The sequence below is a fragment of the Spermophilus citellus genome, assembly GCF_964194105.1.
Source record: "Spermophilus citellus genome assembly, chromosome: 11".
Taxonomy (NCBI): domain Eukaryota; kingdom Metazoa; phylum Chordata; class Mammalia; order Rodentia; family Sciuridae; genus Spermophilus; species Spermophilus citellus.
The window spans coordinates 117680652-117707973 of NC_138192.1; the positions used below are offsets into that span (position 1 = coordinate 117680652).

At 52.6% G+C, this 27322-nt stretch overlaps 1 protein-coding gene across 1 annotated transcript; it reads left to right on the forward strand.

The window, feature by feature from the left end:
- The first annotated feature begins 3156 nt into the window (after positions 1–3156).
- On the forward strand, positions 3157–25531 carry LOC308630764 (putative hydrolase PNKD). The gene is made up of 9 exons (XM_081261323.1): positions 3157–3432; positions 18874–18989; positions 19112–19224; positions 19915–19973; positions 20956–21048; positions 21348–21511; positions 22363–22449; positions 23217–23332; positions 23558–25531. The coding sequence occupies exons 1-9, from the start codon at positions 3272–3274 to the stop codon at positions 23729–23731; spliced, it is 1083 nt and encodes a 360-aa protein (XP_081117449.1). The 5' UTR covers positions 3157–3271; the 3' UTR covers positions 23732–25531.
- Positions 25532–27322: the final 1791 nt, after the last annotated feature.

Below are 27322 nucleotides of genomic sequence, written 5' to 3' on the forward strand. Positions count from 1 at the left end.
GTGATGGAGTGGCCCATGAAGGCTTCTCGAAGGTGTGACTGTTTTCTTTAATTTGATGTATACATTTGGTAAAGTGCACAAATCTTAAGTGTAAAGCTTGGTGAGTTTTTATATTTGAATATGCCAGTTTCTCAACATGTACTACAAACATTTGGGGCTACATATTCTTTGTTGTAGGGGCTTTGTCCTGTGCATTGTAGGATTTTTTTTTTTTTTTTTAGTACTAGGATTGAACCCAGGGGTGCTTAACCACTGAGCCATATCTCCACTCTGCCCCCTTACTTTTTAATTTTGAGAAAGGGTCTTGCCAAGTTGCTTAGGGCATCACTAAGTCGCTGAGGCAGGCCTTGAACTTGCAATCCTCCTGCCACTGCCTCCTGCGATGCTGGGATTTCAGGTGAGTGCCACTGTCCCCAGCTGCATTGTAGGATTTTAACAGCATCACTGGCCTCAGCCTAGATACCAGTAGCACTCCTCTACCCAGTTGTACTTGAGAGCCCCTGGTATGTCACACAATCACCACTCAGCTGGAGATGTGAGTTATTTCTCATCTGTTGGCATTTGAGCTGTTTAAATAACTGAGGGGACTATGTACCAAGTGGATGGAGCATGAGCAAAGACCCCGAGGTGGGAATGAGCTTGGCACATTCAAAGAACCATGTGACTGATCTGTGATGACAAGAAGAATGGCATCTGAGGAGGCTGAAGAGACAGGCTCTATCAGTCAGGGGCCTTGTGGGCTATGGATAAGAGTTTGATGCTTCAAGGAACATTGTGTAATATGCATCTGGCATCCTACCAGACACTAGAGAGTTGAAGGTGAATAAATAAATTATAATCCCTATTCTTAAAGAAGACAGTAAAGTCTTCAAGACTGTGGACTCTAAGTTAGACATGTAAGCAAAGAAGATATTGCGTGGGTATTGCGTTTATATCCTGAATGATAGGATTATGTATAAGACCGAGAGTTGGCACAAGGAGAACATGCTTAAACCCACGCTGGGGGTGGGAGGGTTCAATAAAAGCTTTCTTGAAGCAAGTGCACCAGATCTGAATCTTTAGGGAACAAAGAATGATTGGCACTCCAGGCAGAAAGCACAGCATGTGTAAGGGCACGGGGGTGTGAAACAACATGGGAGATTCCAAAAGTTATAACTAGTTAGGTATTACAGGGTATAAGGTGCAGGACAGGGTGGATAATGAAGCATCAGTCTAGCTGGGACAAAAGATTCTCATGGGAGAGGAGGTGAAATGAAAGCAGATTTGGAGCAGCCATGGGAAGTCTTACAGAACAGACCAGGGTAAGGAAGGATGATTTCCTGAGACTGTATGAGTCCCCCAAAACACCCATCCTTCCGCTTTATCCCCAGCCTTGTCTTCTCCTTGTATTTCACAAAATGCATCTTGGATTTGTTATCTCTAGTCTTAATGTGAACATATGGCTTGAGATTTAGGATCCAGTTGTCTGTTTTTCGCAGGCTCATACTTGAGCCTGCATTTCCTGTTTCTGATCACAAGGAGTGTGTTATAATTTCTCAAGATAATGCTTGCCTGGCACAGCCTCACCTGGAGTAAGGTGTGTTTATAATACACCTTATAATAAGTAAAAATTCTTCACTTTGCATGTAGAGACACAAACTCCACCATCCTGGAAGAGCTTTCTGCAAATTAGTTTATCAGTCTTCCTCTCCCCCAGGCCTCCTCTGCTGCACCTGCCCTTTCTGTGCCAGGCACTGAGAAGTTGAACTGCAGGCAAGGAACAAGATGGATGTGGGTCATAGGCACTGTCCCTCAAGATGTATCCATGTAAAACAAGCTCCATGATGCGTGTGTGTGTGTGTTAAGTATATACATATTGCAATTGCATTTGGGGAAAATTTCACCCATCCCTTGGCTTTTTGGGTAGAAGTAGGAAAAGGAGGGTACATTGTACACAATGATCCTATAGTTATACACTCTGCACAGTATGGCTGCCGCCTTTAGATCCAAAAATCTAATCCTTGTATTTCAGAGGAAAGAGAAAATGTATGATGTGGGGGTCAGGTTATCTGGTCTTAGACCAGAGCACAGGAAGCAGGGAAGAAAACAAGAGCATTGCCTCACCTGCTTCCCTCCACACCATCTCCCAGAGGGAGCCCTGGTGAGCTTGACTGCTTGCAGCATTTCCTTTCCTTCCTGTACTGCGCCAGGGCAAGGCCGGATCCAGAGGAGCCCAGCCCTGACTCCTGTGTGCCTAAATTTGTAGATTTCACCTCCCTTGCCCTCTTGCATCCACTTCTATCCCACAGCCATAAGGACTCCTGGAACACTTTCAGGAAGGCAGCAATAAGGGGTGGAGGGTAGCAATGTGGAAATCCCATGGGGCATGGGAGGGAGGATGCCTTGGTCCTAGACCTGGCTCTGCCCCACCTCACTGCATAACCTTGATCAAGTCATTCAGCCCGAGCCTGGGCGGCCTCTTATCCTACTGACATGGTGAAATGCCACCTCCTCAGGGGGCCCTCCCCATCTAAATTAGTCCTCTCTGCGCTCCATGTCATTGTCCCCACTTTTTGCTTCCTCTATAGCACCACAATTTGTCATCATGCGTGTGTGTGTGTGTGTGTGTGTGTGTGTGTGAAGTATATACATATAATTGTTTGCTAACTTGGTTTGTCTCCTCACTAGATTGTAGATTGTAGATTCTAGATTCCAGGAACACAGGCTGGGTATCTTTGACCCTTCATCCTCAGATGCTGGCGCAGTGCCTGGCATTTAGGAGGAGCTAGAAAAGTAATTTAGTGAATGAATAAACTGAGTGAACAGCAACTGACTCAGATAAACTTCCAGGTTCCTTCCACCTCAAAAAGTCTCTTTAGGACTTCTTGCTAAAAAGACCACTCCAGAGCCTCTCCCAAGGTCCCCTGGAGGGGGAAGAAGGAGGCACAGGCTGCGGGCTTCTTTTTCTTCAGAGGATTCAGGCGACTGTAGACCCAGATTAGCCAGGTCCGAACCTCGTTTGGGTCGGGCCTCCTGGCGGGCCAACGAGGGGTAGAGCCGGTCGCCTCCAGCCGGGTGGCCTTCTCGGCGTGCGCCCGGCCAAGGCTGGCGAGGGGGCGGGTCCGTTTTCGAGCCAGGGGCGGGGCGGCGCCGCAACGCCCTGAGCGCCCCGAAGCCCGCGCGCCCGGAGCCCGGCCCCCATCCCGCAGCTTCCCCGCGTGGGGCCGGGGCTCGGCCGTCGCCTAGCAACGCCCAGCCACGCCCCCGGCGGCCGCCGGTGCCGGCCCCTAGCATGGTCTGGGCCCGCTGGCCTGCGCCTGGGCTGTGGGTGGCCGGCTGCGGGCTGCTGCTCCTCGCCGTAGTTCTGCTCCTGAGTCCCCGCAGCTGCCAGGTGCGGCGGGGCCTCCGCGGCCTGCTCATGACGCGCAGCCGGCGGCTGCTCTTCCGAATCGGGTTAGTGCCCGGGCTTGGGCCGATGCGGGTTCGGGAAAGCGCGAGCGCTGGGAGAGGGGACGTGGAGGCGGGACTGGGGTGCTTGGGGATTAGGACCGGGCTTGGGCTAGAGGGTCCCGGGGTAAGAGCGGAGGGATCGGGAAATGGGATGGAGAAGCCTATGAGTTTGCAGCGACTGAGGAAGGACAGGAGTTGGAGGGCTAGAGAATTGGGACCGGCTGAGGAGGTCGAGGGAGCCAGGGAGCCAGTGTGAGAGGGCAGCTGGGAAAATGCTCCAGATAAGAAGCTGGAGACCAGGGAGCTGGGAAGTGGGGATCTTGCAGGGGCCTCGGGCCGGGGAGACGGGACCTGGCTCAGCTGGCAGGTGCAAGAGAGAAGGAAAGCCCCAGACCAAATAACTGGCACTGAAACCGCCCCTCCCTAATGTATCCCTGCCCCATCACCCAACTCCCTGCCACTCCAGATAGGTTCTTTTGTCCCAAGCAGGAGCCCCAACCATATAGATCAGTCTGTCCCTTTTCTCCTACCCCGGACCCTGGAGGCCCCCGGCTGGCTGAGAAATCTGACTGGACTAACAGCCTGATTGTTGAAGGCTCATTGACCTCCAGTGGCTCTGTCCCCAGCATACCCTTCCCTCCCCTCCCCCTGCCCTGCTTTCCCTGACCAAGGCTAGAGCAGTGACCAGTGCTGTCTGCCACAGAGACAGGGGGACAGGGGAAGGAGCCAGAAAAACACAGGCTTTTGAGGGCTCCCTGGCCCCTTACTTCCAGTGGGACCATGGGGCAGAAACTCAAGCCCCAGTTTAAGGACAGTGATTTAGGGGGATGAGAATTGTGGGAGCCCTGGCTAAAGGCCAGGTTGCTGAGAAGGCCAAGTCCTGGGAATTTCCTGAGGTTCAGAGAAGGCATTGTGCAATTCACCCCTCCTCCCCCACTTCCCCAGATTCCCCCCCAGGCTTCAGGCCTAGGCATTCACTAGCATTCAGAGAAATAGAAATAGAAAGGCCTAGTGGGACGAAAAAGAATACTGGGGATGAAAGAAATCTTGTACATGATTTTTGGGATACTTGTGTTGCCATTATCCCAAACATTGGTCACATTGTAGGTAATGCTCCAACCAAGTTGCCATTGCTCATTATTTTAATGCTATTTCCCATTGCAGATAGCATTAAAATAATGACATTTTGAATAGATTAATATCTTAATATTTATGAGGGGTGTTTTTGTTTTTGTTTTTGTTTTGGTGCTGGGGATTGAGCCCAGGGCCTCATGTATGCTAAGCATGTCCTCTACCACTGAGCTACACCCTTTGGAACAAAATTTTTTAAAAAAATTTATTTTACAAAATTTCTGGGAATTTGACAGCTGTCTTTGAGAAGAGAGTTTGAAGTCTATTTCCAGCTTCCAAACTTGGTAAATTTGGTTGAGTTCAGTGGTGCTCACCTGTGATCCCAACAACTCAGGAGGCTGAGGTAGGAGAATCACAAGTTCAAGGCCAGTCTCAGCAACTTAACAAGGCCCTGTCTCAAATTTAAAAATGAAAAGGGTTGGGGATATAACTCAGTGGTAGAATGCCCTGGGTTCAATCCCCAGTACAAAAAAAAAAAAAAGTTTATCATACAAATGGCCCAAGGAAATGGAAAATAGGAATGTCCATGAGGAACTGGAATTAAAATTACTGAGATCAGAATATCCAAGATCATTCTATCAGAATTGTGAGGTTTTGGGTATGCCTAGAACTTGAGATCCAGAAATTTCCAAATTCCTGAACTTCAAGTTCTCAGAGATCTTCTTCAGAATTCATTATTTCTATGGGCTTTCCATTGTCTGGATTTCAAGATTGCCTGGAATTAACTTCCCAAATTGGCAGAGCAGAAGGGTGTGCCTGGAATCAGAATTCCAGACCCTATGCTCTGAGGTCTGAGAAACAATTGGTCCAGTCCCCTGGGGGACAGACCAATGGCTGCTGGAGAGGCGAGCCTAGCAGGAAACCCACCGAGAATGTGTAGGCTAGAATGTGTAGGCGTAGTAGTTGGTGCTGTGGGCACCTCCAGGCCCACAGGAAGGATGGGGAGGGAGGGGAAAGCACATGGGCACCTGGCTGGGAGGACCACAAATGGAGGATTGGGTGGGGTGCTGGAAAGCAGACCCTGGGAAATCCTAAACAATGGCCGGGAAAGAGGCTGTTTATATCATTAATAATGATACAGAAGTGGCATTTGTCAACTTTATAAAAGGCTTTCCTCAAACACAATCACTGGTCTTTTGGAATGGGAATAACTGGGCACAGTTGAGGTAGGCAAAACTGAGGATAGACACATGCATTTGGGGCTCTGTGGGGGCTGGGAGGGTATACAGTAGCTAAGCACACAGCATGTCACCAGACAAATCAGCTCTTGAATCCTGGTTTTGTTGTGCAGTGGCCATGTGGCCTTGGACAGACAACCTTTCTGTGCCGTTTGCATCTGTAAAATGGGGATGGCGAGAGTGCCTGCCTCATAGGGCTTCTCTGAAGATGAAATGGAATTTCACGTGTAGGTGCCCAGGGCCTGGCTCAGAGTAGGTCCTCAAGAAATGTGGGTAATTGCTGTAGCCTGGGATGGGCAGGAGGGAGGGTAACTGGCGTGACCAGCTCCTTCTGGAGCTTCCTTATATCCCTCCACTAGTGTCTTCCACGGCTGTCTACCTACCACCCACCGGGAAGGGCCACATCCCTCCATTCGTTCACACCTCCCTGCCCTGGGCAGAGACTAGGATCACAGACAGGAGCAGAATGTGGCCTCAGTGCTCCCGGGTGGGGGAAAGGTGCACGTGAACAAATGTAAACAGATATCCAAACTGGTGCAGGGAAGGGGAACCCCAGGAGCTGGAATCGGGAGGAGGGGACTCTTGCATGTGTGCCCCTGCTTCATGCCACAGTTTCCCTCTTGCCCCTTTGCCTTCTCGGGGATAGCTGAGAGGATTTTGCAGAACAAGGCCCCGAGGAGAGCCTCTGTCTGCTGAGGGAGGTCAGTGGGGCATAGGCGAGGCTCATGTAGTGGCCTGCAGAGTTGAAGGTAGATAGCGGCAGCCTTTGGGAGTGGACAACCCTAGCTGGCCAAGCCCCTCGCCCCCTCATTCCTGTGCATCAGGGATCCTTCTTGGCCACCCCACACACACACCTGAATAAAACCAACCATCCCCAGGGTGAACCTTACTTGCACCACTTCTGTAAGAGGAAGCCCTTTATCATGGCCAGTGGGGCCCATTATCTTGATGCTGAGGGTGGCAGGAGTCCTGATGGGAGGATCCTCGAATGAAGGACCATCTACCCTGCTCTGCTCATGGCCTGAATAAAAGCCAGCTGAAGGCAAGGTGCTGGGCCGTCTGCAACAGCCTGTCAGGAAGGGGAAGGGGGAGAGGGTTCTTTTCCTTTCTTCAGGCCTTTGGGACCTGGAGAAGTCACCTGCCACCTAGACCATGGCAGCCCCTTGGCTTCCCTGCTCTCCCTATGGCACACCTCCCCTACTGCCCAACAGGTGTCCCGTTCCCAAACCACAGAGCACAGCTGCTAACCTCCACCTAGGTCTTTGTAGCCCTCAGCACCCAACCCCAGACCTGCCCAAGTCCCCTTCCCCAGGACTCTTCCTGTACTCCTGTCTGACCTGTCAGTACTTCTGTCCTCCCCAGTGTCTCTTTGGTCTAGTTTTATTGCATCCTCAAGATTTGTCTTCACAATGCATCAAAATCTGAACTTCTCCCCACCCTGCTTCTCCTCCCACCTGGCCTCCCGTTGCTGTCTCTGCCCTCCAGCCCCTCAGTGTCCTCAGTGTGGCGACTAGAATGAAACTGTTCTGATTTAAGCTGGAAGCATGCTGTTCCTCTGCTCAGACCCTTCAGCCTTCCATCTCTCTTACAAAGAACGAGTCCATTCAAAGAATGACAGCCAGGTGCAGTGGTGTGCACCTGTAAACACAGCAGTTTGGGAGGCTGAGGCAGGAGGATCTCAAGTTTGAGACCAGCTTCAGCCACTTAGTGAGGCCCCAAGCAATTTAGTGAGAACCTATCTCAAAATAGAAAAAATAATTAAAAGAGTTGGGGATGTGGCACCCCTGGATTGAATCCCCAGTATAAAAAAAAAAAAAAAAAAAAAAGAACGACTTCAATATTCTCTGCCCCTTTTTACCCCACATGTAAACAGCAATGTCCCGCCTCTGCACACTCCATTCTCTCTGCCCTGCTTCAGTCTCCACAGGACCTGTCCCCACTTGACATGCTATACATTGACTTGTCTATTTGTTTATTGTTTTTCTCCTCCAACCAGAATATGGCCACACAAGGGAAGAAACTTTCTTCACTACCGTGTCCCAGCCTTCAGAGCAATGCCTGGCTCATGTTGGCCCTTGCTAGATGTTTGGTTTTTTTTTTTTTTTTTAATATTTATTTTTTAGTTTTAGGTGGTCACAATATCTTTATTTTATTTTTATGTGGTGCTGAGAATCGAACCCAGTTCCTCACGCATGCTAGGCGAGCGCGCTACCACTTGAGCCACATCCCCAGCCCCCTTGCTAGATGTTTCTGAATTTTCAAACTGGCTTGGCCCAGGTGCCATCTCCTCCAGGAAGCCAGCCCAGCCTCCTCAGTCCAAATTCATCTCTGCCTCCATACTGGACCCTGCTACCCTCTTTCCTCTTACAGATTCAGTGCACCTTCTTGCCCGTTCTGGGGTCGACTCTGGTTCCCACAGGCCTGGCTCAGGGAATGGTTGAATCAAGAGAGCCTAGGGTCAGGATGAGGAAGAGAAGGGGAAGGCCAAAGTAAACCCACCCCACGCCAAAACAAACAAAACCCAGAGCCTGGCTGGGCAAGTGGCCTAGGAGTACAGGCAAGGAGACTGGCCCAGGCCGCCCACCCAGCACGAGGCTCAGTGGAGGGTCCTCCAGCTCTTACTGTGCCTCCTACTGTGCCTCCTGTCAGGTCCAACAGCCCCAAGCGCCACTCCTTCCCCTTCGTGAAAGATGACTGTCCTCTGGAGGGGGCTGCGAAGTCTAAGGAAGAGCTGTCCCAGGATGGCAGGAAATGCAGTCTTGTGCTTTGACCCCGTATGCATGGTCCTCTCTGGGCAGAGAAGTGACACCCCCACCCAGGCAATCTGGCAGCTTCAGGAGAACCTCACCCCCTAGGCGTCCTTAGCCGGCTCAGGTTCTTGTTCCTGAGTTTTGAAAAAGCACAAAACAGGGAGCTTCTGTCTATTGCAAAGAGACCTCTGAACAGGCCCTGACTCCAACAGAACCCTGTGTCCTGGTGGCCCTCCAGGTCCCTCAGCACTCAGATGGCCATTTCAAGTTTTTTTTAAATATAATTTTTATAACTTTTTTTTTAATGTGGTGCTGAGGATCAAACCCAGTGCCTCACATGTGCTAGGCAAATGCTCTACTATTGAGCTGCAATCCTGGCCTGCCATTCCAAGTTCAGTGTCATTAAGAGTGTCCTATTGCAAGCTAGGCATGACAGCACATGCCTGTAATCCCAGTGACTCAGGAGGCTAAGGCAAGAGGATCAGAAGTTCAGGCCCAGCCTCTGCAACTTAAGAGAGGCCTCAGCAACTTAATGAGACTCTGTCTAGAATAAAAACCAAAAGGGAGTGTGGATGTATCTCAATGGTAGATCTCCCCTGGGTTCAATCCCAAGGAAGGAAGGAGAGAAAGGAAAGAAGGAAGGAAGAAAAGAAAGCCCTGTCCCTGGTCACATGCAAACTTGGGCAAGCTGGGTCCTGGCCAGAAGCACCCTTGACCCGAGGCCTCACCAGCCTGGGCTTAGTTGTTGGGTCACATTGGAATCAGGGACCCACTAAGGCCAGGAGCCACTTAGAAAGTACTGGAGGGGCTGGGTTTGGCGGCACATGTCTGTAATCCCAGTGGCTCAGGAGGCTGAAGCAGGAGGATAGTGAGTTTAAAGCCAGCCTCAGCAATTTAGTGAGGCCCTAAGCAACTCGGTGAGACCCTGTCTCAAAATAAAATACAAAAAACAAAGGGCTGTGAAATGTGGCTCAGTGGTTGAGTGCCCCAGGGTTCAAACTCCTTACGGAAAAAAAAAAGTAGGGGGGGGGGACCCTGGCAGTAGGGATTTTCAGGTCATTCTGTTGGGTACAGACCCCTTTATGCTCATCCCCTCCTGGCCTTTGCCATCCCAGGCTGATGCCCAGATGGCACAAGGGCCTGAGGGAGGAGGAGGAAGAAGAGTTCTATTGTGTGTTTTCTGTGTACCAGAGGGAGGGGTAGGAGGGCTCTGACTCACGGTCCCCAGCTGTCCCACACAGCATCCCCTAGGCTGGAGGCTCAGCCTCGGACACCAGAGGCCATGCTTTGGCTCAGTGAGGTCAGGAGGTGTCTGTGACCCGACACTGCAGGGCTGGTGCTCTGTAGGGAGGCCCCTGGGCAGCTGCAGTTCACCCAGGGCCACTGCTCCTGCTTCAGCCCTGCCCTCTCTGCGGGGTGATTTTTTTTGTCTCCCACCTGGGTCCCAGGGGACCAATTAGAAACTTTTGTTTTAGGTGAGGTGATGGTGGATAGTTCCGGGCAGAACTGCTGAATCAGAATTCAAGAAAGGAGGAGGGACAAGAGAAATAGAGAAAAATCAGAGTCAGTCTCTCTCTCTCTCTCTCTCTCTCTCTCTCTCTCTCTCTCTCCCCCCAGAACTGGGGATTGAGCTCAGAAACGCTCTCCTTCAGAGCTATGTTCCCAGCCTTTTATTGCATTTGGATACAGGGTCTTGCTAAGTTGCCCAGGCTGCCTCCTACTTGCAATCCTCCTGCTTCAGCCTCTTGAGTCGCTGGGATTATAGGTGTTCACCACTGTGCAGCTCAGACAACCTTCCTGTTTAGCCTGCACCCCAGATCATTCAGGAGCAGTTGGTCAGGGCCTTCCTTTGAGAAGCTCTGTCCTGGATCCCAGCTTGCTGACCCTACTTGGGAAACCGTGGCAGACTGTGAACCCACCTCTGGTTCCCAGGGTTGACAATGTCACCTTGTGAGTTATGTGCACTTTAGGGGGACACTCAGATTAACAAAAAGGGAAGCTGAGGCTGGGGAGTGAGTCTTACCTTTTGCATCCAGCAATAGAAGAACAGAAGCTATGTACCTGGTAATGACTCAAGAAACCAGAGGCCAGCTGAGCTTGGTGGGGCACCCCTGTAACCCCAGCAATTCGGAAGGCTGAGGCAGGAGGATTGCTAGTTCAAAGCAGCTTTAGCAAAAGCGAGGTGCTAAGCAACTCAGTGAGACCCTGTGTCTATATAAAATACAAAATAGGGCTGGGGATGGGGCTCAGTGGTCGAGTGCCCCTGAGTTCAATCCCCAGTACCAAAACAAAGAAAGAAAAAACAGCAAGGCCTTAACCACCTAGTGGGGCCCTAAGCAACTTAGCAAGATCCTGTCTCAAAAATAAATAAATAAACAAAAATGCCTGGGGATGTGGCTCAGTGGCAGAGCTCTTGCACAAGACCCCAGGATCAATCCCCAACACTGTAGAATAAAAGCAGCATTGCAGCCAGGTCGGGTGGGGTGGGCCACAGGCCATAGCTTCTTCTCAGGGACTCCTCCACTACCACATTTTCTCCACTGGGCTTTGTTCCTTTTTTCCTAAATTCTCTCCTCTATCTGGCTCTCAGTGGGACCCACAGAACCATCAGCCCCGCCAGCCGTCCAGGATCAGGAAACCCAGAGCCTGGATTTAGAAGGGCCCTTCATAAGTCCTGGGTCAGGGTCTTATCCTGAGACCCCTGGGTCCCTGTACCTCTGCAGTTGTGTGCAGAACGCTGCCTGGGTAACAAGTTAGCCCAGAGAAAGGATTCAGAGCTGTCCAAGCTCTGGAGGTCCCAGAGGCCAAATTCTGCCCTGTGTGTCGAGGTCACTATAACCACCCTGACATATCATTTTTCTCAGAAAAGGCCCTCAGAGGAATTGGAGTGGCCCCGAAATAGTTCAGAACCACTCTTCTCATCCTACCCCCTCATTTGGGGTTTGGGGAGGAATTGAGTGCCCAGGTGGACTCCCAATCAAAATGCCAGGAATGAACCTCTGCCTGCAGTCATTATGTGGTATCAAGCGAGCTCCTTTCCCCTCTCTGGGTTCCATTTCCTCATCTGTAAAATGGGAGGACCACAGTACCTGCCTCAGTCCTGTTTTGAGGGTGACCTGCCTGAGGTCAGGGGTGGGAAGCACGTGACTCAGGGTGTGCCCACAGGCGGAGGCAAGAAAGCTGCTCATTGTTATTAAAGGTGAGGCATGAGCTCCAGAGGGGACCTGTGACCTGAGCTGGGCAGAACAGGGGCTGGGGGGGGGGGGGCAGCTGCAGACTCCAGCTTCCTCCTTCCCCTCCCTGGCCTGGAGGCCCTGGCTGCAGACCACACGGCAGAGGAAGTTGGGATTTTGTGCCCCAGTGACACAAACCCCACCCCTGCCCTTGGGTCTGGGTGACCTGCTTGGCAGAGCACCCTGCTCACCCAGGTCTGTGGAGGCAGCAGGGAGAGGGAGGGACATGGGAAGCAGGTGGGAGGAAGGGGAGATGGGTGGAGAGGACTTAATTGGGCAAGACGCCCCCCTGGGCTTCCCAGGATCCAGCAGCCTGGTGTCCCTTGGGATCTACATTTTGGCCTCTGTCACGGCACCATCCACAGGCCAGGCCCTCTCCTGGCCTCGCCTACTCACCAGCCAGACGTTCTTGATGCCAAGGGCTGAGCTGGGAGCTCCAGCAGGATTGCCAGGATCCCTGAAGAGCCACAGGAGGCGCAGGTGGGAGTCTGCCCACCCTGGGCCGGGCACTGACCAGGGCGCCTGGGTGGAAGCCATAGGCATGACCTCTGCCTCAAGGACCCAGGGGGGTGTGGGGGGGCCGCATGCCCCAAGTGGAGCAGAGAAAAGAGGTTTTCTGGTGGCCTCATCAAGGGCCACTTCTCTGAGGAGACAGGTGTGAGCAGAGCCTGAAACACAGTTAATAGAGAAGGCCCTGAGGGTGGGCAGGAGGGCATTGCAGGGGGGGGGGGGGCTGCCAGAGCAAAGGCAGGGAGCAGTGGGGTGGTTTTGAGATTTTAAAGAGTTAGTCCCTCATTCAAAAAAGGCTAGATACTAGAGCAAGCCTCTGTCCCATCCCCCAGTTTAAGAAATAAGCCCCTGTCGCCCTGCTTACTTTACCACCTACATCTGTATCCCAAAATGGTAGCTCTGTGGTTTCTGCATGTGTTGGCATTTTTAATAAATGTCGTCAGCTGTCTTCTCAGCAACCCCTCTTTTAGCTTAATGGTATATGTTGAGCCTTGAGCATGTGGAGACCCGTTATGCTAGATGGTTTGTTTTGCTGGCCGTGTAGGTTTCCAGTGAGTATGTCACACTTGTTTATGTATTTGCTGATGGGCATTTGGGGAGTTTCCACCTTCCCACTCTGGGAGTGCAAGGCTGTCATTAAACAGATCAGGAGACACAGATCTCAGGGCTCACAACAGGGCCGCCCCTCCCCCTGAGCCAGCTCTGGTCCTGGCCCTGAGTCACCCCCACCTGGATGACTCAGCATCTCTGACCACCCACTGTCGCTGCCTGCAGGTGCAGCAAGCCAGGGAGTGCTCAGAAAGGGAAGTCAGACCATGGCTTCTCTGCCTTGGCCTGGCAGCAACTCCTCTCCAACCATGGCCTGACCTCTGCCTGCCTCTCAGATCTCTGTCCTCCCAGCCCTGCCGAGAGACTGAAGCCCCCCAGAAACTCCTAGAACATACCATATACTCCCTCCTGCCCAGGCCTTGATACCACGCTGCCCAGAACAGTGCCCACTGCAGTGTCCGACTCTCAATTTCCAGCTTCCATATCACCTCTGAGAGAAGAGGTCTTCCCTGGCCACCCTGCCACAGTCAGGCCTCTTCCCTTAGGTCCCTCTCCTCCTTCCCCAGCTCGAATTAACCGATACTTTGTGCATTTTCTGGTTTGGCCTCTGTGGCTCTTCCTGTCACTACTGCACAAGCTCCCGGAGGCCGGAGCCATGGACCTTGTCTTCTGCTCCCCCCCCTGTGTCCCACAGTGCAGTAACTGTTTGCTGAGTCAAACAAGCAAAAGAGAGGGACCTGGTTTCCCCAGTCCCTTAGTACATGGTCCCTCCTCACAGCTCTTTGTTGGGCAACAAAACCAAAGCCCGCATGTAAGCATCCAATAAGGCAGGGAAGGACATTTCTCAGTCCCTCCCAGCAGATGACCCTGTGCTAGCAGCTGTGTGGCTGAATTTAGGAAGGAAGTGGCAGTTGCTCAACCCCTCCCACCCTGACAGAGCCTTGCCTGTTATCTTGCTCTATGCCACTTAGTCTCTTCGAAGTCCCAAGTGTGGCTTGCCATTCTGTGGATGAGGAACCTTATCTACAAGATGCACAGCCTGCCAAGGGCACAGAGCTGGTGTAGGGAGAAAACGAAGACAAACAGGCCTCAACATGGTGCAAGGTGGTGTCCGGTACAGAGGAAAGGTGCTTGTCTCATTGAACTTTTTAACTTTTCATTTTGAAATAATTTCGGAATTGCCAAAATAGCACAAAGAATTCCTATATACCCCCTTTTTTTTTAATATTTATTTTTTAGTTCTCGGCGGACACAACATCTTTGTTGGTATGTGGTGCTGAGGATCGAACCCGGGCCGCACGCATGCCAGGCGAGCGCGCTACCGCTTGAGCCACATCCCCAGCCCTCCTATATACCCTTTGCCCAACTCCTCAAATATTAACATCTTTCATAACCACTGTACAATTATCAAAACCGACAAATTAGCATCAACACAAGATCATTTATTACTCTCAGAACTTATTCAAATTCTGCCAACTGACTCCCTAATATTCTTTTTTCTGGTCTAGAATTCAATCCAGCTCCCGGAGTAGCATTTAGTCTCCTAGTTTTCAGTCTGTCTGTCATGATGTTGACACGTTTGTCTGAGGTTTTCTTATGAATAAATTATGGCTATGTATTTTTGGCTTGAGTACCGCAAAGTGAAGTCATGCCCTCCTTGGCATCATATTGAGATATTGAGAAGCACATGATGTCTGTATACTGTGGCTGCTGAGGTTTTCTTTTTTTCTTTGCAGGGCGGGAGATGGAACCCAGGGCCTCACCTATGCTAGGCAAATGCTCTGCCTGCCCCTGAGCTACACCCCCAGGCCTGAGGTTAACTTTGATCTTGGTTTCAGGTGGAGTCAGCCAGGTTTCTCCCCTGCTGACTAATTAGACTCTTGTGGAGGAGATACTCGCAGGCTATGCAAATTTGCTCCTTCCCATGTACTTGGCTGACTGCCCCCAGCGCCCAGGTGCAGGTGCGGACTGCGCTCCTATGCTGGAGCTCTCAGTGTTGTCTGTGTGTTGAGCCTCGTGAGCGAGGGAGGCTGAGGGCCAGGGAAGGCTTCTTGAGGGAGGAGAGGGCAGCACAGGCAAGGGACCTGCCCAGGAGGAAGCACGGAGGAGGCGGGCTGTGCCCTCCTTCTTTCCCATTCCCTCAGGCTCCTCACCTGCAGGGTCCTGCACAACCTCCGGCTGCAGGCCACTGTGGGGCCTGTCCTCAGGCAGCTGACAGCCACCCAAGCACCCTTCCTCCAGCTCAGAACCTTCAGGGACAGTTCAACCCCCAGTTCCTGCTCCAGCAGAGAGGGGCAGCAGCCACACCTGTCCACTCACCACCTCTCTCCAGCGTGCACGTGCGCGCGCGCACACACACACACACACACTCTGCCACGCCTGGGTAAATTGTTGAGGAAATGAAGAAGAAGGTCGCCCTCTTCTCAGGATGGTAGAAATGGCTGACACCTGTGTCTCCCACTCGCTTCAATCCGCTATCCTCTACCCTCTCCAAGAGTATTCAAGGGATCAGAGGGACACTTTGGCAACCTTAATGTGTCTTTTTTATTTCTTAATATGTCTTTCAGTTTATATATTTCATTCTTTCTTTGCCTCCCCCCCTTCTCTCCCCTCGTCTCTCTCTCTCTCTCTCTCTCTCTCTCTCTCTCTCTCTCTCTCTGTAGTGGGGATTGAAACCAGGTGATACATGTGCTCTACCACTGAGCGACATCCCCCTCAGCCCTTTATTTTATTTTGCGACAGGGTCTCTCACTGAGTTGCCCAGGCTGGCCTCCTCCTGCCTCAGCCTCCCAAGTTGCTGGGGTTACAGGCATGCGCTATCACTCCTGGCTTTATTTTTCATTTATTTTTAAGTCCATTTTCTATCTTTTGTATTTGTGTTTTCAAGTAGTAATTTTTATGCTTGTTGATTAAAAAAAGGAAAGTAAAACCAACCTGAGTATACAACAATAAAGTTTTTGGTTTCGTTTTTAATTTTTGTTTGGGGAGGATCTTATTTCTGAACCACAGGATTCTTTTAGAATTTCTCACTTACTCTGGCTCTCTCCAAAAGTATTTCATGTTCACTACCAGATAGGAAGAAAATCCAGCCAGGTGCCGGGCTGCACCCCTGCAATCCCAGAGATTCAGGAGGCTGTGGCAGGAGGATCACAAGTTCAAGACCAGCCTGGGCAACTTAGGGAGACCCTGTCTCAAATTTTTAAAAAGGGTGGAGGCAGTACTAGATTAGTCATTCAGTGGTAAAGCACCCCCAGGTTCTGTCTGTGGCACCACAAAACAACAGTAACAACAAAAACACAAACAAAATCTATTAAAGATCCACTGGTATTTTCACTGAGAGCCACTCTCAACGACTCAGTGTCTTTTCAATGGAGATGTACACAAATATTCTAAAAAAAAAAAAAAACTCCATGTGCTGTTTATAATTAATTCTTGCCATCTGTTTTCTGTTGTGCTCACTCAGCTATTTTAGCAGCACAACACAGAAAGAATAGCCTGTCCCCAGCAGCGGGTGGCCGGAGGGGCTGGTTGCACTTCCCCTTCTTCTGCTCCGAGTGCCCGCAGACTGCACAGCCTACCCCAGACTTCTTGACGCGTCCGCTCCTCAGAGAGGCCTAACTTCTTTAGGAAAGTGTGTCTAACGTGGCAGTTCCTCGGTGATCCTTTCCCTGGTTTTAGTTTGTCATCTTTACTTGTTGACTGTCCTATTTCTCCTGCCAGAACATAAGCTTCAAGTGGCTGGTGACTTTGCCCTGGGCGGTGACTTTGCCCTGCACAGGGTCTGCCTGACCAATAGCCAGGGCTCAATAAATATTGCTAAGACACAGAAGCACGAGCGGCTGAAACTGACACAGAAATAAAGCCAAAATAAAGGACTTATTTTTTAAAATGGCCTTATGACCCATAAAAGACCACAAAGCCCCTTCAGTGCAGGGGTGTGGGGGGCAGGGAGGATACTGATTAAACTTCAGCTGAACCATTATTCCCAAATTGTCATGGAGGCCTGCTTGCTTCTGCCAAACTGCAGACGAATCAGCTAGTTCTTCTCTGAGGGCCTGAAGAGAGGCTCCCCCACTCAGTGTGTCCCCTGCAGAACACATATCAGAAATCCTGGAGAGGTATGGGGACTGTCCTCCATCCTGACTCACTCTTCTGCCTCAGGCTTCAACAGCCAGAGTGCCTTCCTGTTTTCTGACTAGCTTGACATGCATCCCCATGCAGACTGCCCCTGACCCCATCCCCAGCCAACTTAAAAGTTTCCCTTCCCTGAAAGAACTGGCTACATAATTTGTAAACCTAGCCTAAAGTGAAATCTTGATCCTCTTGTTTAAAAATCAGGGACAAAATGCCATTAAACGTACTAAAAAGTAGAGCCAGGCATGGTGGCACACACCTGTAATTTCAGGGAAGCAGGAGGCTGAGGCAGGAGCATCCCAAGTTCAAGTTGCTTAGGGCCTAGACTCAACAACTTAGCAAGGCCCCATCTCAGAATTTTTTTTAAAAAGATCTGGAGTGTAGCTCAGTGATAAAGTATTCCTGCGTTCAATCTCCAGTATTACCCAAATCAATGACAAGTCAAAAGTATGATCATAAAAGAAAAGAAACACTTCATTTTTGATAACTTTTAAAATATTATTTCTACCAGTACTAACAACTTACTGAAAATTAAGGAAGGACTGAATGAAAGAGGACAGATTGGTCATCTCATCTTTCCTTCCCCTTCTCTGTCATCATCTGCATCATAAATGCACTGATGAGTTAGGAAGTCACAGAGTAGGAGAGGTTGCTGGAAGGTTCTTTGGTCATTCATGTTCCTTGGAACACTGTCGTCTGTGCATTTGAAACAAATCCTAGTTCACTGATAGCTTGACCTCTGGGGTCAGCCAGCATCCCCAGCCCTCAGTCACAGATGTGCACTTACCTGTGGTCACTCCGGGTCTTCTTGAATTTCCATGTGTAGGGATCCCCCAGAATTCTGTGCTCATGAGCATCTCTAATACAGTATGTGTATGGTAGAGTGGAATGGAGCCTATTCATACCACCGTGTGTTCCTCTTCTGCTCATGTGCTCCATTGTCGCCTCAGACTCTACTCACAAGATGCAAGTTCAAAGATAAATTTATTAATAATTTCAAGATGTGCCAAGAGCTGTGGCACACACCTGTAATCCTAGTGACTCGGGAGGCTGAGGCAGGAGGATCATGAATTCAAAGTCAACCTCAGCAACTTAGCAAGGCCCTAAGCAATTTAGTGAGACCTGTCTCTAAATAAAATATAAAAAGGACTGGAGATGTGGCTCAGTGGTTAAGCACCCCTGGGTTCAATACCCGGTACCCCTCCCCCCCAAAAAAAGAATTTCAAGATGGTAACAGCAGAGCATTAAATTGAATGGAGCCTGTCTTAGAATGGGCCCTCCTAACAGCACAGGCCACACACCTGTGAAGCCACCTCTGTATCCTGACATTTTGTGTTTGGAAAACTGTCACCATGGTCCTCTCTGTGGCCTTTTCCCAGTGAGCCCAGGACGGCCTGGAATGATGATGGGATTGGGTCATCCGGCCTCACCTCTGGATGCTTCCACTACCAAGCAATCAAATAGAACTTTCTAGTTTCCCCAAACAAGTCCTGCTGTCTGCTGCCTCTGGGCCTCTGTTTCCTCTGCCCCAGTGTGTCTCAAAGTTGTTGCCGGACCAGCAACAACATGGAAGTTTCTGGGTCTCAGCGCAGACCTTCTGAAGGTGGAAACTGGGGTTGGGCCCGGGGATCTGCTCCTTCACAGGTCCTGGGGGGATCTGCCTGCCTGGCTCCACCAGCCCAGCTCCTCCTGAGCTGCTTGTCCTCCCTCAAGGCTGCCTCCTAACTCCTCTCCACCTCCTTAGGCGGGGGCCAGCTGTAGATTCAACCTGCAGTCCCCCTGGTGGCTGCAAGCTCCAGGTGTCTGTCTCATGCTCCCTCTTGTGTGCTGACAGGGCACACAGTAGGCCAGCAATGTGTGCTGATGGAATCGCCTCGGCTGAGGAGTCGAGCTGTGGGGCTGCAGGCATGACGAGGGGACCCTGGGAGTCAGGGCTGACCCCTGCCATCCGCCCTCCAGGTACAGCCTGTACACCCGTACCTGGCTGGGGTACCTCTTCTACAGACAGCAGCTGCGCAGGGCCCGGAATCGCTACCCCAAAGGCCACTCCAAAACCCAGCCCCGCCTCTTCAATGGTGAGTTTCGGGGCACCCCTGGCTGCATCCCCGGGGGTGGGGACACACTCCCTGCACCCTTCACTCCCCGGAACTACTGGGCTCCCCACCCACAGCCCATCTCTGTCTGTGTGCGTCCCTAGGAGTGAAGGTGCTTCCCATCCCCGTCCTCTCGGACAACTACAGCTACCTCATCATAGACACCCAGGCCGGGCTGGCTGTGGCTGTGGACCCCTCAGACCCTCGAGCTGTGCAGGTGAGGCGGACGCAGGGGGCACTTGGGGTCACTCTTGGAGGTCGACTTCTTCCCTTGCTAGAAAGGGATGACCCTGGTCCCTCCACCTGCGATGTGCGACCCCTCCATGTGGAGGTGTGTGTGCAGGCCTGAGAGCACAGACCTCCACAGCATGGGGGAGGGCCGGTGCCCTGGCAGGACTGGAAGGAGGGGGCAGGACTGGGGGGGAAGGGGGGCAGGACAGGGGGGAGGGGGCAGACTGGAAGGAGGGGGGCAGGACTGGGAGGGAGGGGGCCAGACTGGAAGGAGGGAGGCAGGATTGGGGGGAGGGGGACAGGACTGGGGGAGGGGGGCAGACAGGTGCTGGCCCAGGACTGTGGGTCTAGTCAGTTTCCAAGCTGTCTCTCACTCTTTGCCCCTCACCCCGCCCCCACTACCCTCTGGCCTCTCTGTCAGTCCTGGGGTCTCCCTTCCTTTCCCGGTTTCTCTGTGTGTAGTGCCTGCGTGTCCCTGCTAGAGCTCGCTCTCCCTTCCCCCTCCCCGTGCCCACCCTCCCGCCCTCTTCCAGTGCCCCCGGCTGGGACCACTCATTCCCCCCTTTCTCAGCCCCCATCCTCTCCGGCTCTCCTCTCCTCAGCACCCACACCCTGGTCTCTCAGCTTGTCCCCCTCTGCGTCCTGCTCCCCCAACTCAGTGCCTCCTCTTCCCCAGGCTTCCATTGAAAAGGAGGGAGTTACCTTGGTTGCCATTCTCTGCACCCACAAGCACTGGTAAGGGGCTGGGGGGGTTCTGGGGGTCTGGGGGCAGACAGTCTTCCCTAGCCCACCCTTGCCCCACTGCAGGGGTGTGGGTCAGAACTGGGCCCAGAGAGGACCAGAGCTGGTGGCAGAAAGTCAACACAGTTACCCAGCACAGCTGGGGTGGAGTTAAGGGGCTGCTCTCCCACCACCATATTAAAAGGCAGGACAGTCACTCATCCTCCATTCTGTGGCTGCCGCAGTCTGGCTGGGCACAGAATCACGAGCCACTCAAGCAGGAACAAAACTTTATTTTTGAAAATGCCGCCAATACCACGTACACATCCGGCAAGCAAGCCGGTCCACCCACGCAGTCGGGTCTACCAGAACAGGGGCCCAGGACCTCCCCCGGAATTCCCTCCTACTATCCTTCCCCAACCAATGGGAACTCTCCAGGAGTCCCGTAGCAGGCCAAGGTGAACAGCAGGAGTCCAATTTCCATATGAATGTAAATCTTAACATAATCATATCATCTCAATGGCTAGCTGGCCTCACCTTACAACCCAAAGTGCCATGCATCGTATTATTTGGTTGTGGCTCCTAGCATGTGGCCATGGAGTAGGTATGTGACTGAGCACCAGCAAACCTTGTGATCTCTTCCATCAAAGCAAACAAGTCTAGTAGGGGATACACTGCATAAAGGACCAATGGTTATGAACATTTAAGTGGCAGGTGGCACAGGGCGTAGGGGATGGGAGGCACTAGGCAGGCTGTGACCAGATCTACTTGTGAGAATTCGAGGATGATTACTGGAGCTGAGAGGAGCCAGAAAGGTCAGTCAACATAGGCCAGGCTGAGCTCTTTGGGGGTGGGGGGCGCCAGGTAGTGGGGACGGGGGTGGTGGGGGTGGCAGTGACATTCTGGACAGGAAAACAGCTTGAACAAAGGCCTGGGGATGCTTTGGATAAAAAGGAGGCCCAGGGACAGTTGGCTGCCCATCTCTACTGTCCTACAGGGACCACAGCGGAGGGAACCGTGACCTCAGCCGTCGGCACCGGGACTGTCGGGTGTACGGGAGCCCTCAGGACGGCATCCCCTACCTCACCCAGTAAGTCCCTGGCCCAGGTTGGGAGGGCCTGGCAGAGGGCATTAGCTAGATCTTTGTTGGCATCCTTGCTGGCTCTTAGCAGATCCAAGCCCAGGTAAGGATTGGCATTCCCTGCCCTCCAGCTAGCCCAGCTATGGCCCCCAAAAGAGGAAGGGGAAAGGTTTGGATCTGACCCTGGGCACTAGGTGCTTTCTCCCTGACATGGAAGCCCACCCCCTGCAAATTGCCCAGACCCCTGGGCCTATGGAGGGAGTGGGGATCAGCTCTAGTTCCCTCTCTCCCCATTGCTTTGCCTCCAGCCCTTTGTGTCATCAAGATGTGGTCAGTGTGGGACGGCTCCAGATCCGGGCCCTGGCCACTCCTGGCCACACACAAGGCCATCTGGTCTACCTGCTGGATGGGGAGCCCTACAAGGGACCCTCCTGCCTCTTCTCAGGGGACCTGCTCTTCCTCTCTGGCTGTGGTGAGTTTCCCCGAAAGAGGAGAGAGTGGAGAGAGGTTGGGACAGAGACAGGACAGCTATAGTCCATGTCACACATGAAACTATTGGTTACAACGCGTATGTTGCTTTTGTGTCACGCAATGTTTTTGGTTTGTTTTTTCTTGGTACTGGTACCCATGGGCACTTTGCCACTGAGCTACATACCAGCCCTTTTTATTTTGAGACAGGGTCTGCCTAAGTTGCCTTGGCTGGCCTTGAACTTACCACCCTCCTGCTTCAGCCTCCCTAGTCGCTAGGATTACGCTAGGATTACGTACAAGCACCATTGCACCTGGCACCCAATTGTTTTTTATATCCTCAAGACTTTCCACGGGGGAAGGACAGGCCTTCCACAGGGGATGGACAGAAGAGAAGATCCTGCACCTGAGCAAAGACCCCAAGGGGCACTTATTGTCACTGGGTGGGGCCTGGCTCTCTGAACAGTGACTAGAGGGATTAGGTTGTAGAAACCTGAGGACCCCTAAGTGAGGGGAGATCTGTAGACAGGTGGCAATCCCATGTCTTAGGCTGCAGAGTCCCAAAGGGTAGCCAGGCAAAGAAGCCCCCCATGGAAAAGAGCAGCCCCCCACCTCCCCAGCTTGGGCCTCAGGAGGGAGGCCAACCTGAAGGTTCTGCAGCCCCCTCCCTCCAGATGCCACTGTGTGCATGGAGCCTGGCCTTGGGCAGGGTGACTGACAGGCCCAGTTCTCAGTGGGAAGAGGGAGCTAAATTCCTGGAGGTGGGTGGGAGGGGCATGGCCAGAGCTTCCAAGTTGGTCCCAGCCCTCTTCAAGTACCATATCCTGTGTCATCCTGTGCCCCTGACCCCACCAGGACGGACCTTTGAGGGTACCGCAGAGACCATGCTGAGCTCGCTGGACACTGTGCTGGGGCTGGGCGATGACACCCTCCTGTGGCCTGGTGAGGCACCTTTCCCCTTCTCTCTAGCCCCACACTGGGCCTGGCACCAGGGTGCCCCACCCCTCCAGTCCCCTGGAGCTGGAGCCAACCCAGCTTCTGGCCCAGGGACAAAGGGTTCCGCCTCAGGGGTGGGCAGGCTCCGCCTCCCTTCTTCAGGAGTGCAGTCCTGGCTCCTTAAGGCTTCTGCTTGTCACACCGCCATCCCCACCAGCCAGCCCTTGGCCTTGGGAGCCCTGCAGGACCCAGAGCATTCCAAGGGGATGTCTAATTGTTCATAGCCAGAGTCCAGAAAAGTTAGTAAACGCATCCCACATGTATCCATTGCCTTGTATTTTTATAAAAACATTCACAAGTATTAATTCTCAGAACATAGATTCATTTGACAGGTACTTAATGTGCACCTGACATGAACCAAGCTCTGTTCTAGACACTGGGACCCCAATGGTGACATCTGTGCCCTGTGGCATTATTGTTTTCTCTACTTGCCAAACTAGAAAACTCTGGCTCATTGACTGAGGTGACATGCTGGGCAGTGGCAGAGTGTCCTCCCGGCTCCAAGCCTAGTGGTATGTGTCGTCACCACCCCCCAGCCTCTGCCTCTTGCTCCTGACTGACTTGTGCCCACAGCTGGGGAAGCAGCCCGGCGGGTGGGTTTCCTGGAAGCCCCGCCTTCCTTCCTGGTTGTTGGGTAACCATAGGCCTAGGGACAGGGAGGACTTTTTCCGGCCAAACCACTGATCTGCCTCATGCCTCATGGCCTCTGCCAGGTCACGAGTATGCAGAGGAGAACCTGGGCTTCGCTGGCGTGGTGGAGCCCGAGAACCTGGCCCGGGAGAGGAAGATGCAGTGGGTGCAGAGACAGCGGATGGAGCGCAGGAGCACGGTGCGGGGCTCGGGAGCCCGAGGGACAGCAGCCCAGGGGACAGCATGGGCACTCAGCCCATCCTGAGCCTGATACTAAGATGGGGCTGGGGATGCCTCTGCAGAGCTCTGGCCTGTCCAGTCAGAACTCCTGGACCCCAGGATGGGTGGGGGCTGGGGCAGCCTTCCTTTGTTGGGTCCCTTTTCCAGGCTCTGTCCACCCAGCCTGGTGCCTCTCACCCTACAGTGCCCGTCCACCCTGGGAGAGGAGCGCTCCTACAACCCATTCCTGAGGACCCACTGCCTGGCACTGCAGGAGGCTCTGGGGCCAGGCCCGGGCCCCACAGCGGACGAGGGCTGCTCCCGGGCTCAGCTCCTGGAGGAGCTCCGAAGGCTAAAGGACACGCACAAGAGCAAGTGATGCCCCCAGTCCACCCCAGCCAGCCTCCCTGCAGTGGGGAGGCTTCCCGTCACCTGCACATCACTGTCCTCCTCATGGCTACCACCACCACCTCCACCTGCGCCCCCAGTGGACATCGTCCCCTCCCCACTGGTCGTGGGGAGGGGAAGGGCAAGGTGATGAGATCAAGAGTGGCCAAAGGCTGGGAGACCCCATGGAGTGAGGCTGGTCATCAAGGGTGACAAGAAAGGAAGGACGTTGGAACATCTCCAGACCCTGGTTACTAGGAGGTCCCTCTCTGTTCCTGCACTCCTGGGCCAGCAGGGAAATGTGGAGGCTACTGTCAGCCCCTTCCCCAGGAGGCCTGGCTTTCACTGTAGCCCCAGACTAGGGCGGCAGGAACCATGACCAGGCTAAGTCCATCTTCTGCCTTTGCCCCATCAAGATTGAGGGACAAACTCTTCCCAGTAAAATGGTGTCAGGTATGGTGCCTTGGGAAAGTGGTCGCTGCAAGGCTACCTGCTCTGGGTCACTAGGCCTCTGCCCCTCCTCCCAGCCTCTCACCCACCCTACCTTGCCAAGGCCTTTGCAGGCAGAGCCATTCCAAGAACCCCAAGGGGCTGGAAGTCTGTCTCTAATCTCAGCCTCCGTGGGCCCCCGGCAGCCTAAAAGCAGGAGGGTCCTGGTTGCCAAGGAAACCTCTGCCTTAGGCTGAGGAGACCCCGGATGCTGAGATGCAGAGCCTGACCGCCTGGCCAGCCACAGCTCCCTACATATCTGGCCTGGGCCTATCTGCTGGCCTCTGCCCCTGCCGTGGGTCCCAAGGGCTTCCCAGAGGAGAGAGAGCCACAGTCTGCCTCTGACCAGTGCAGTTCCCTCCTTTTGGCCCTTGCTCTTGGGAATTTCTGCCTGCCTTCTTCTATCTAACAATCTCTCTTGCTGTATCCTCAACCCCTCTCCTCTTTTGAGTTCGTAAGGATTTGGTTTGGGGCCCTGACATTCATCTTGGCAGTTTGCCAAGAACTTCCATTCCCGTGATTCCCACTGGCCCCTTTGGCCCCTCCCTGGCAGGGAGGAGGGCTCTGCAGCAGAATGCAGAAGTGTGGGAGCCATGGTGGCCTCCAGGGCCCTCGCCCTCTGCTCCCCACCTCCTCCAGCTCTGCTTCTCCTCTAGTCTCGGGTCCAGGTCCCTTTGGGGCCTAGAGAGGGACCCTGTGGTCCTCCAGCAGGCGTACCTGGGGTCAGCCAGGAGCCTTCTCTTCAAGTGTCAAAGCCTTGCCTCGGGCTCTCCTCACCGCTCAAGACCCTGAGATGCCCCCTACCCTCTCTTTCCCCTCCTCATTGGGCCTCCCTGCCCTCTGCAGCCACAGCCCCTGGAACAACTCTAGCAATACTACCAGACTGGTTAGCAGTCTGCGCCCGAGACACAGTTTCATGCCTCTGTGCCTTCGCTCACGCTGTTTCTTTGAACCGGAATGCCTTCCCCCGCTCCCCCTGCCTCAGCTGCCTGGCAAACACCTGTTCATCTCCCCCAGAGCCCTCCCCCCGGAAGGCACCCATGCCCCTCCTCCCCAGGCTACCTCTGCACTTTGTAAATGCTTCTCTCTCTCTCTGTCTCTCTCTCTCTCTCTCTCTCTCAGCACTTATCATACCCTATTTTACTTGTTTACATGTTTGTCTCCCCTTCTAGACTGTGAATCCTTAAGGGCATGGACTGTATCTTATGCATCTCTGTATTTCTGCGCCTAGCACGGTGCCTGGCACAACAGTAGGCGCTCAATAAATGTTGAATGAATGAATGATTTAACTAAGGTCTGACTACTCAATGACTTGTCTTTACTGCTGTGTGAGTGAAGACAGCAGAGAACTTTCTAACCATTTTCCCAACTCAGTTCCAGGTCCTATAACTTGGGGTTGCTACCTTTGAAAAACTTTGGTCAGAAATGGCACCCTAGGGGGCTGGGGATGTGGCTCAAGTGGTAGCGCGCTCACCTGGCATGCGTGCGGCCCGGGTTCGATCCTCAACACCACATACTAACAAAGATGTTGTGTCCGCCGATAACTAAAAAATAAATATTAAAATTCTCTCTCTCTCTCTCTCTCTCTCTCTCTCTCTCCCCCTCTCTCACTCTCTCTTTAAAAAAAAAAAGAAAAGAAAAGAAAAGAAATGGTACCCTAGGGCTGGGGCTGTAGCTCAGTGGCAGAACAGTTGCCTAGCACATGTATGGCACTGGGCTCAATGTTTAGCATCACATAAAAATAAACAAATAAAATAAAGGCATGCTGTCCATCTACAACTAGGAAAAATGTTTTAATTTTTAAAAAAAAGAAGTGGGACCCTAAATGTATTCTTTCAACAACCCGTATGCATTTGTTCAGGGTTTACAATTTGCTTACTTCAGTGTTTTCCAAACCCTGAGATGCACAGATGGACCACAGGGCAGGGAGGGTGGGGAGGCATGACTATACATGGTCACAGCAATTCAAGGGCACAGCCTGTCCTTTTTTTTTTTTTTTTTTTTTTTTGTACCAGGGATTGAACCCAGAGGTGCTTAACCACTGAACCACAGGGCCTCGCTAAATTGTTGAGGTGGTCTCCAACTTGAAATCCTCCTGCCTCAGCCTCCTGAGTTGCTGAGATTACAGGAGTGAACCACCACTCCTGGCTCTAGCCTGTCTTTAACACCGCTGTGAAAAGAAAGATCCAGACTTCAGCTCCACGCCTTAATTGAGTACCTGTTTCTAATTAAATTTTAACAACATCTTTGTCTTTCTCTTTGGGGCCAATATTTACTTTTGACAAGTGACACTAATTTGATTGTAGATATTTATTGAAATGGGAAAACACAAAGAAAAAGTGAAACTTGGCTATGGCCAAACTGAAGGTAGGAATGAAGACAGGAAGCACTGGCTTAGTGACACACATTCTTGGCCAGCCTAGAGCACAGATTCCCCCCTGGTCATAGTTCAGCCCCTCTTAGGATCCCTCACCCCAGGCCAGGGACCCTGGCACTGGCTCTGGCCGTCCTGAGTCAGGCTGGGTTGGGATGGGCCACAGTCTTCACCTCCTAGAGAAGGTGGCTCTTTGTACCCAGGGACGTATCTGGCTTGCTGCTCTCCGGGCAGGTGAGGACCAGGCTCAGGACTCTGCAGGTCACTCTGGGGATGCTCAGCTTCACATCTTCAAAGAGCCTTTGGTGGCGGGTCTCTGGCTGGTGAACACTTTCCCAGGGCCTGGGACATCCTCCCACCTGGCTGTCTGTCCTAAAGGATGGAAGACACATGCCTCTCCTGAAGCTGGCACTGCCCAGTAACAATCAACAGATGTCACTCACCTTCAAGGCCTGGTTACAGTCCTAGTTCTGTCACTCACTCAGCCTCCCAGTGACCATGGGCAGGTCAATTCCCTGTCCTGTTTCTTCACTTTTCAGTGGAGAGGACACAGTGAGTTAGAACCCTTTTAGGTACAAGTGTCAAACACTCAATACAGAGTAGCTTAACCCAAAAGGAGAATCTGGAGAGAAACAGCCTCCTGACTGCTCAGGTGGGAAAGCAAAACGTGGAGAAGCGCAGGTGGATCCAGGGATTCAGAGTATCTTCCTTCAGCTCTGC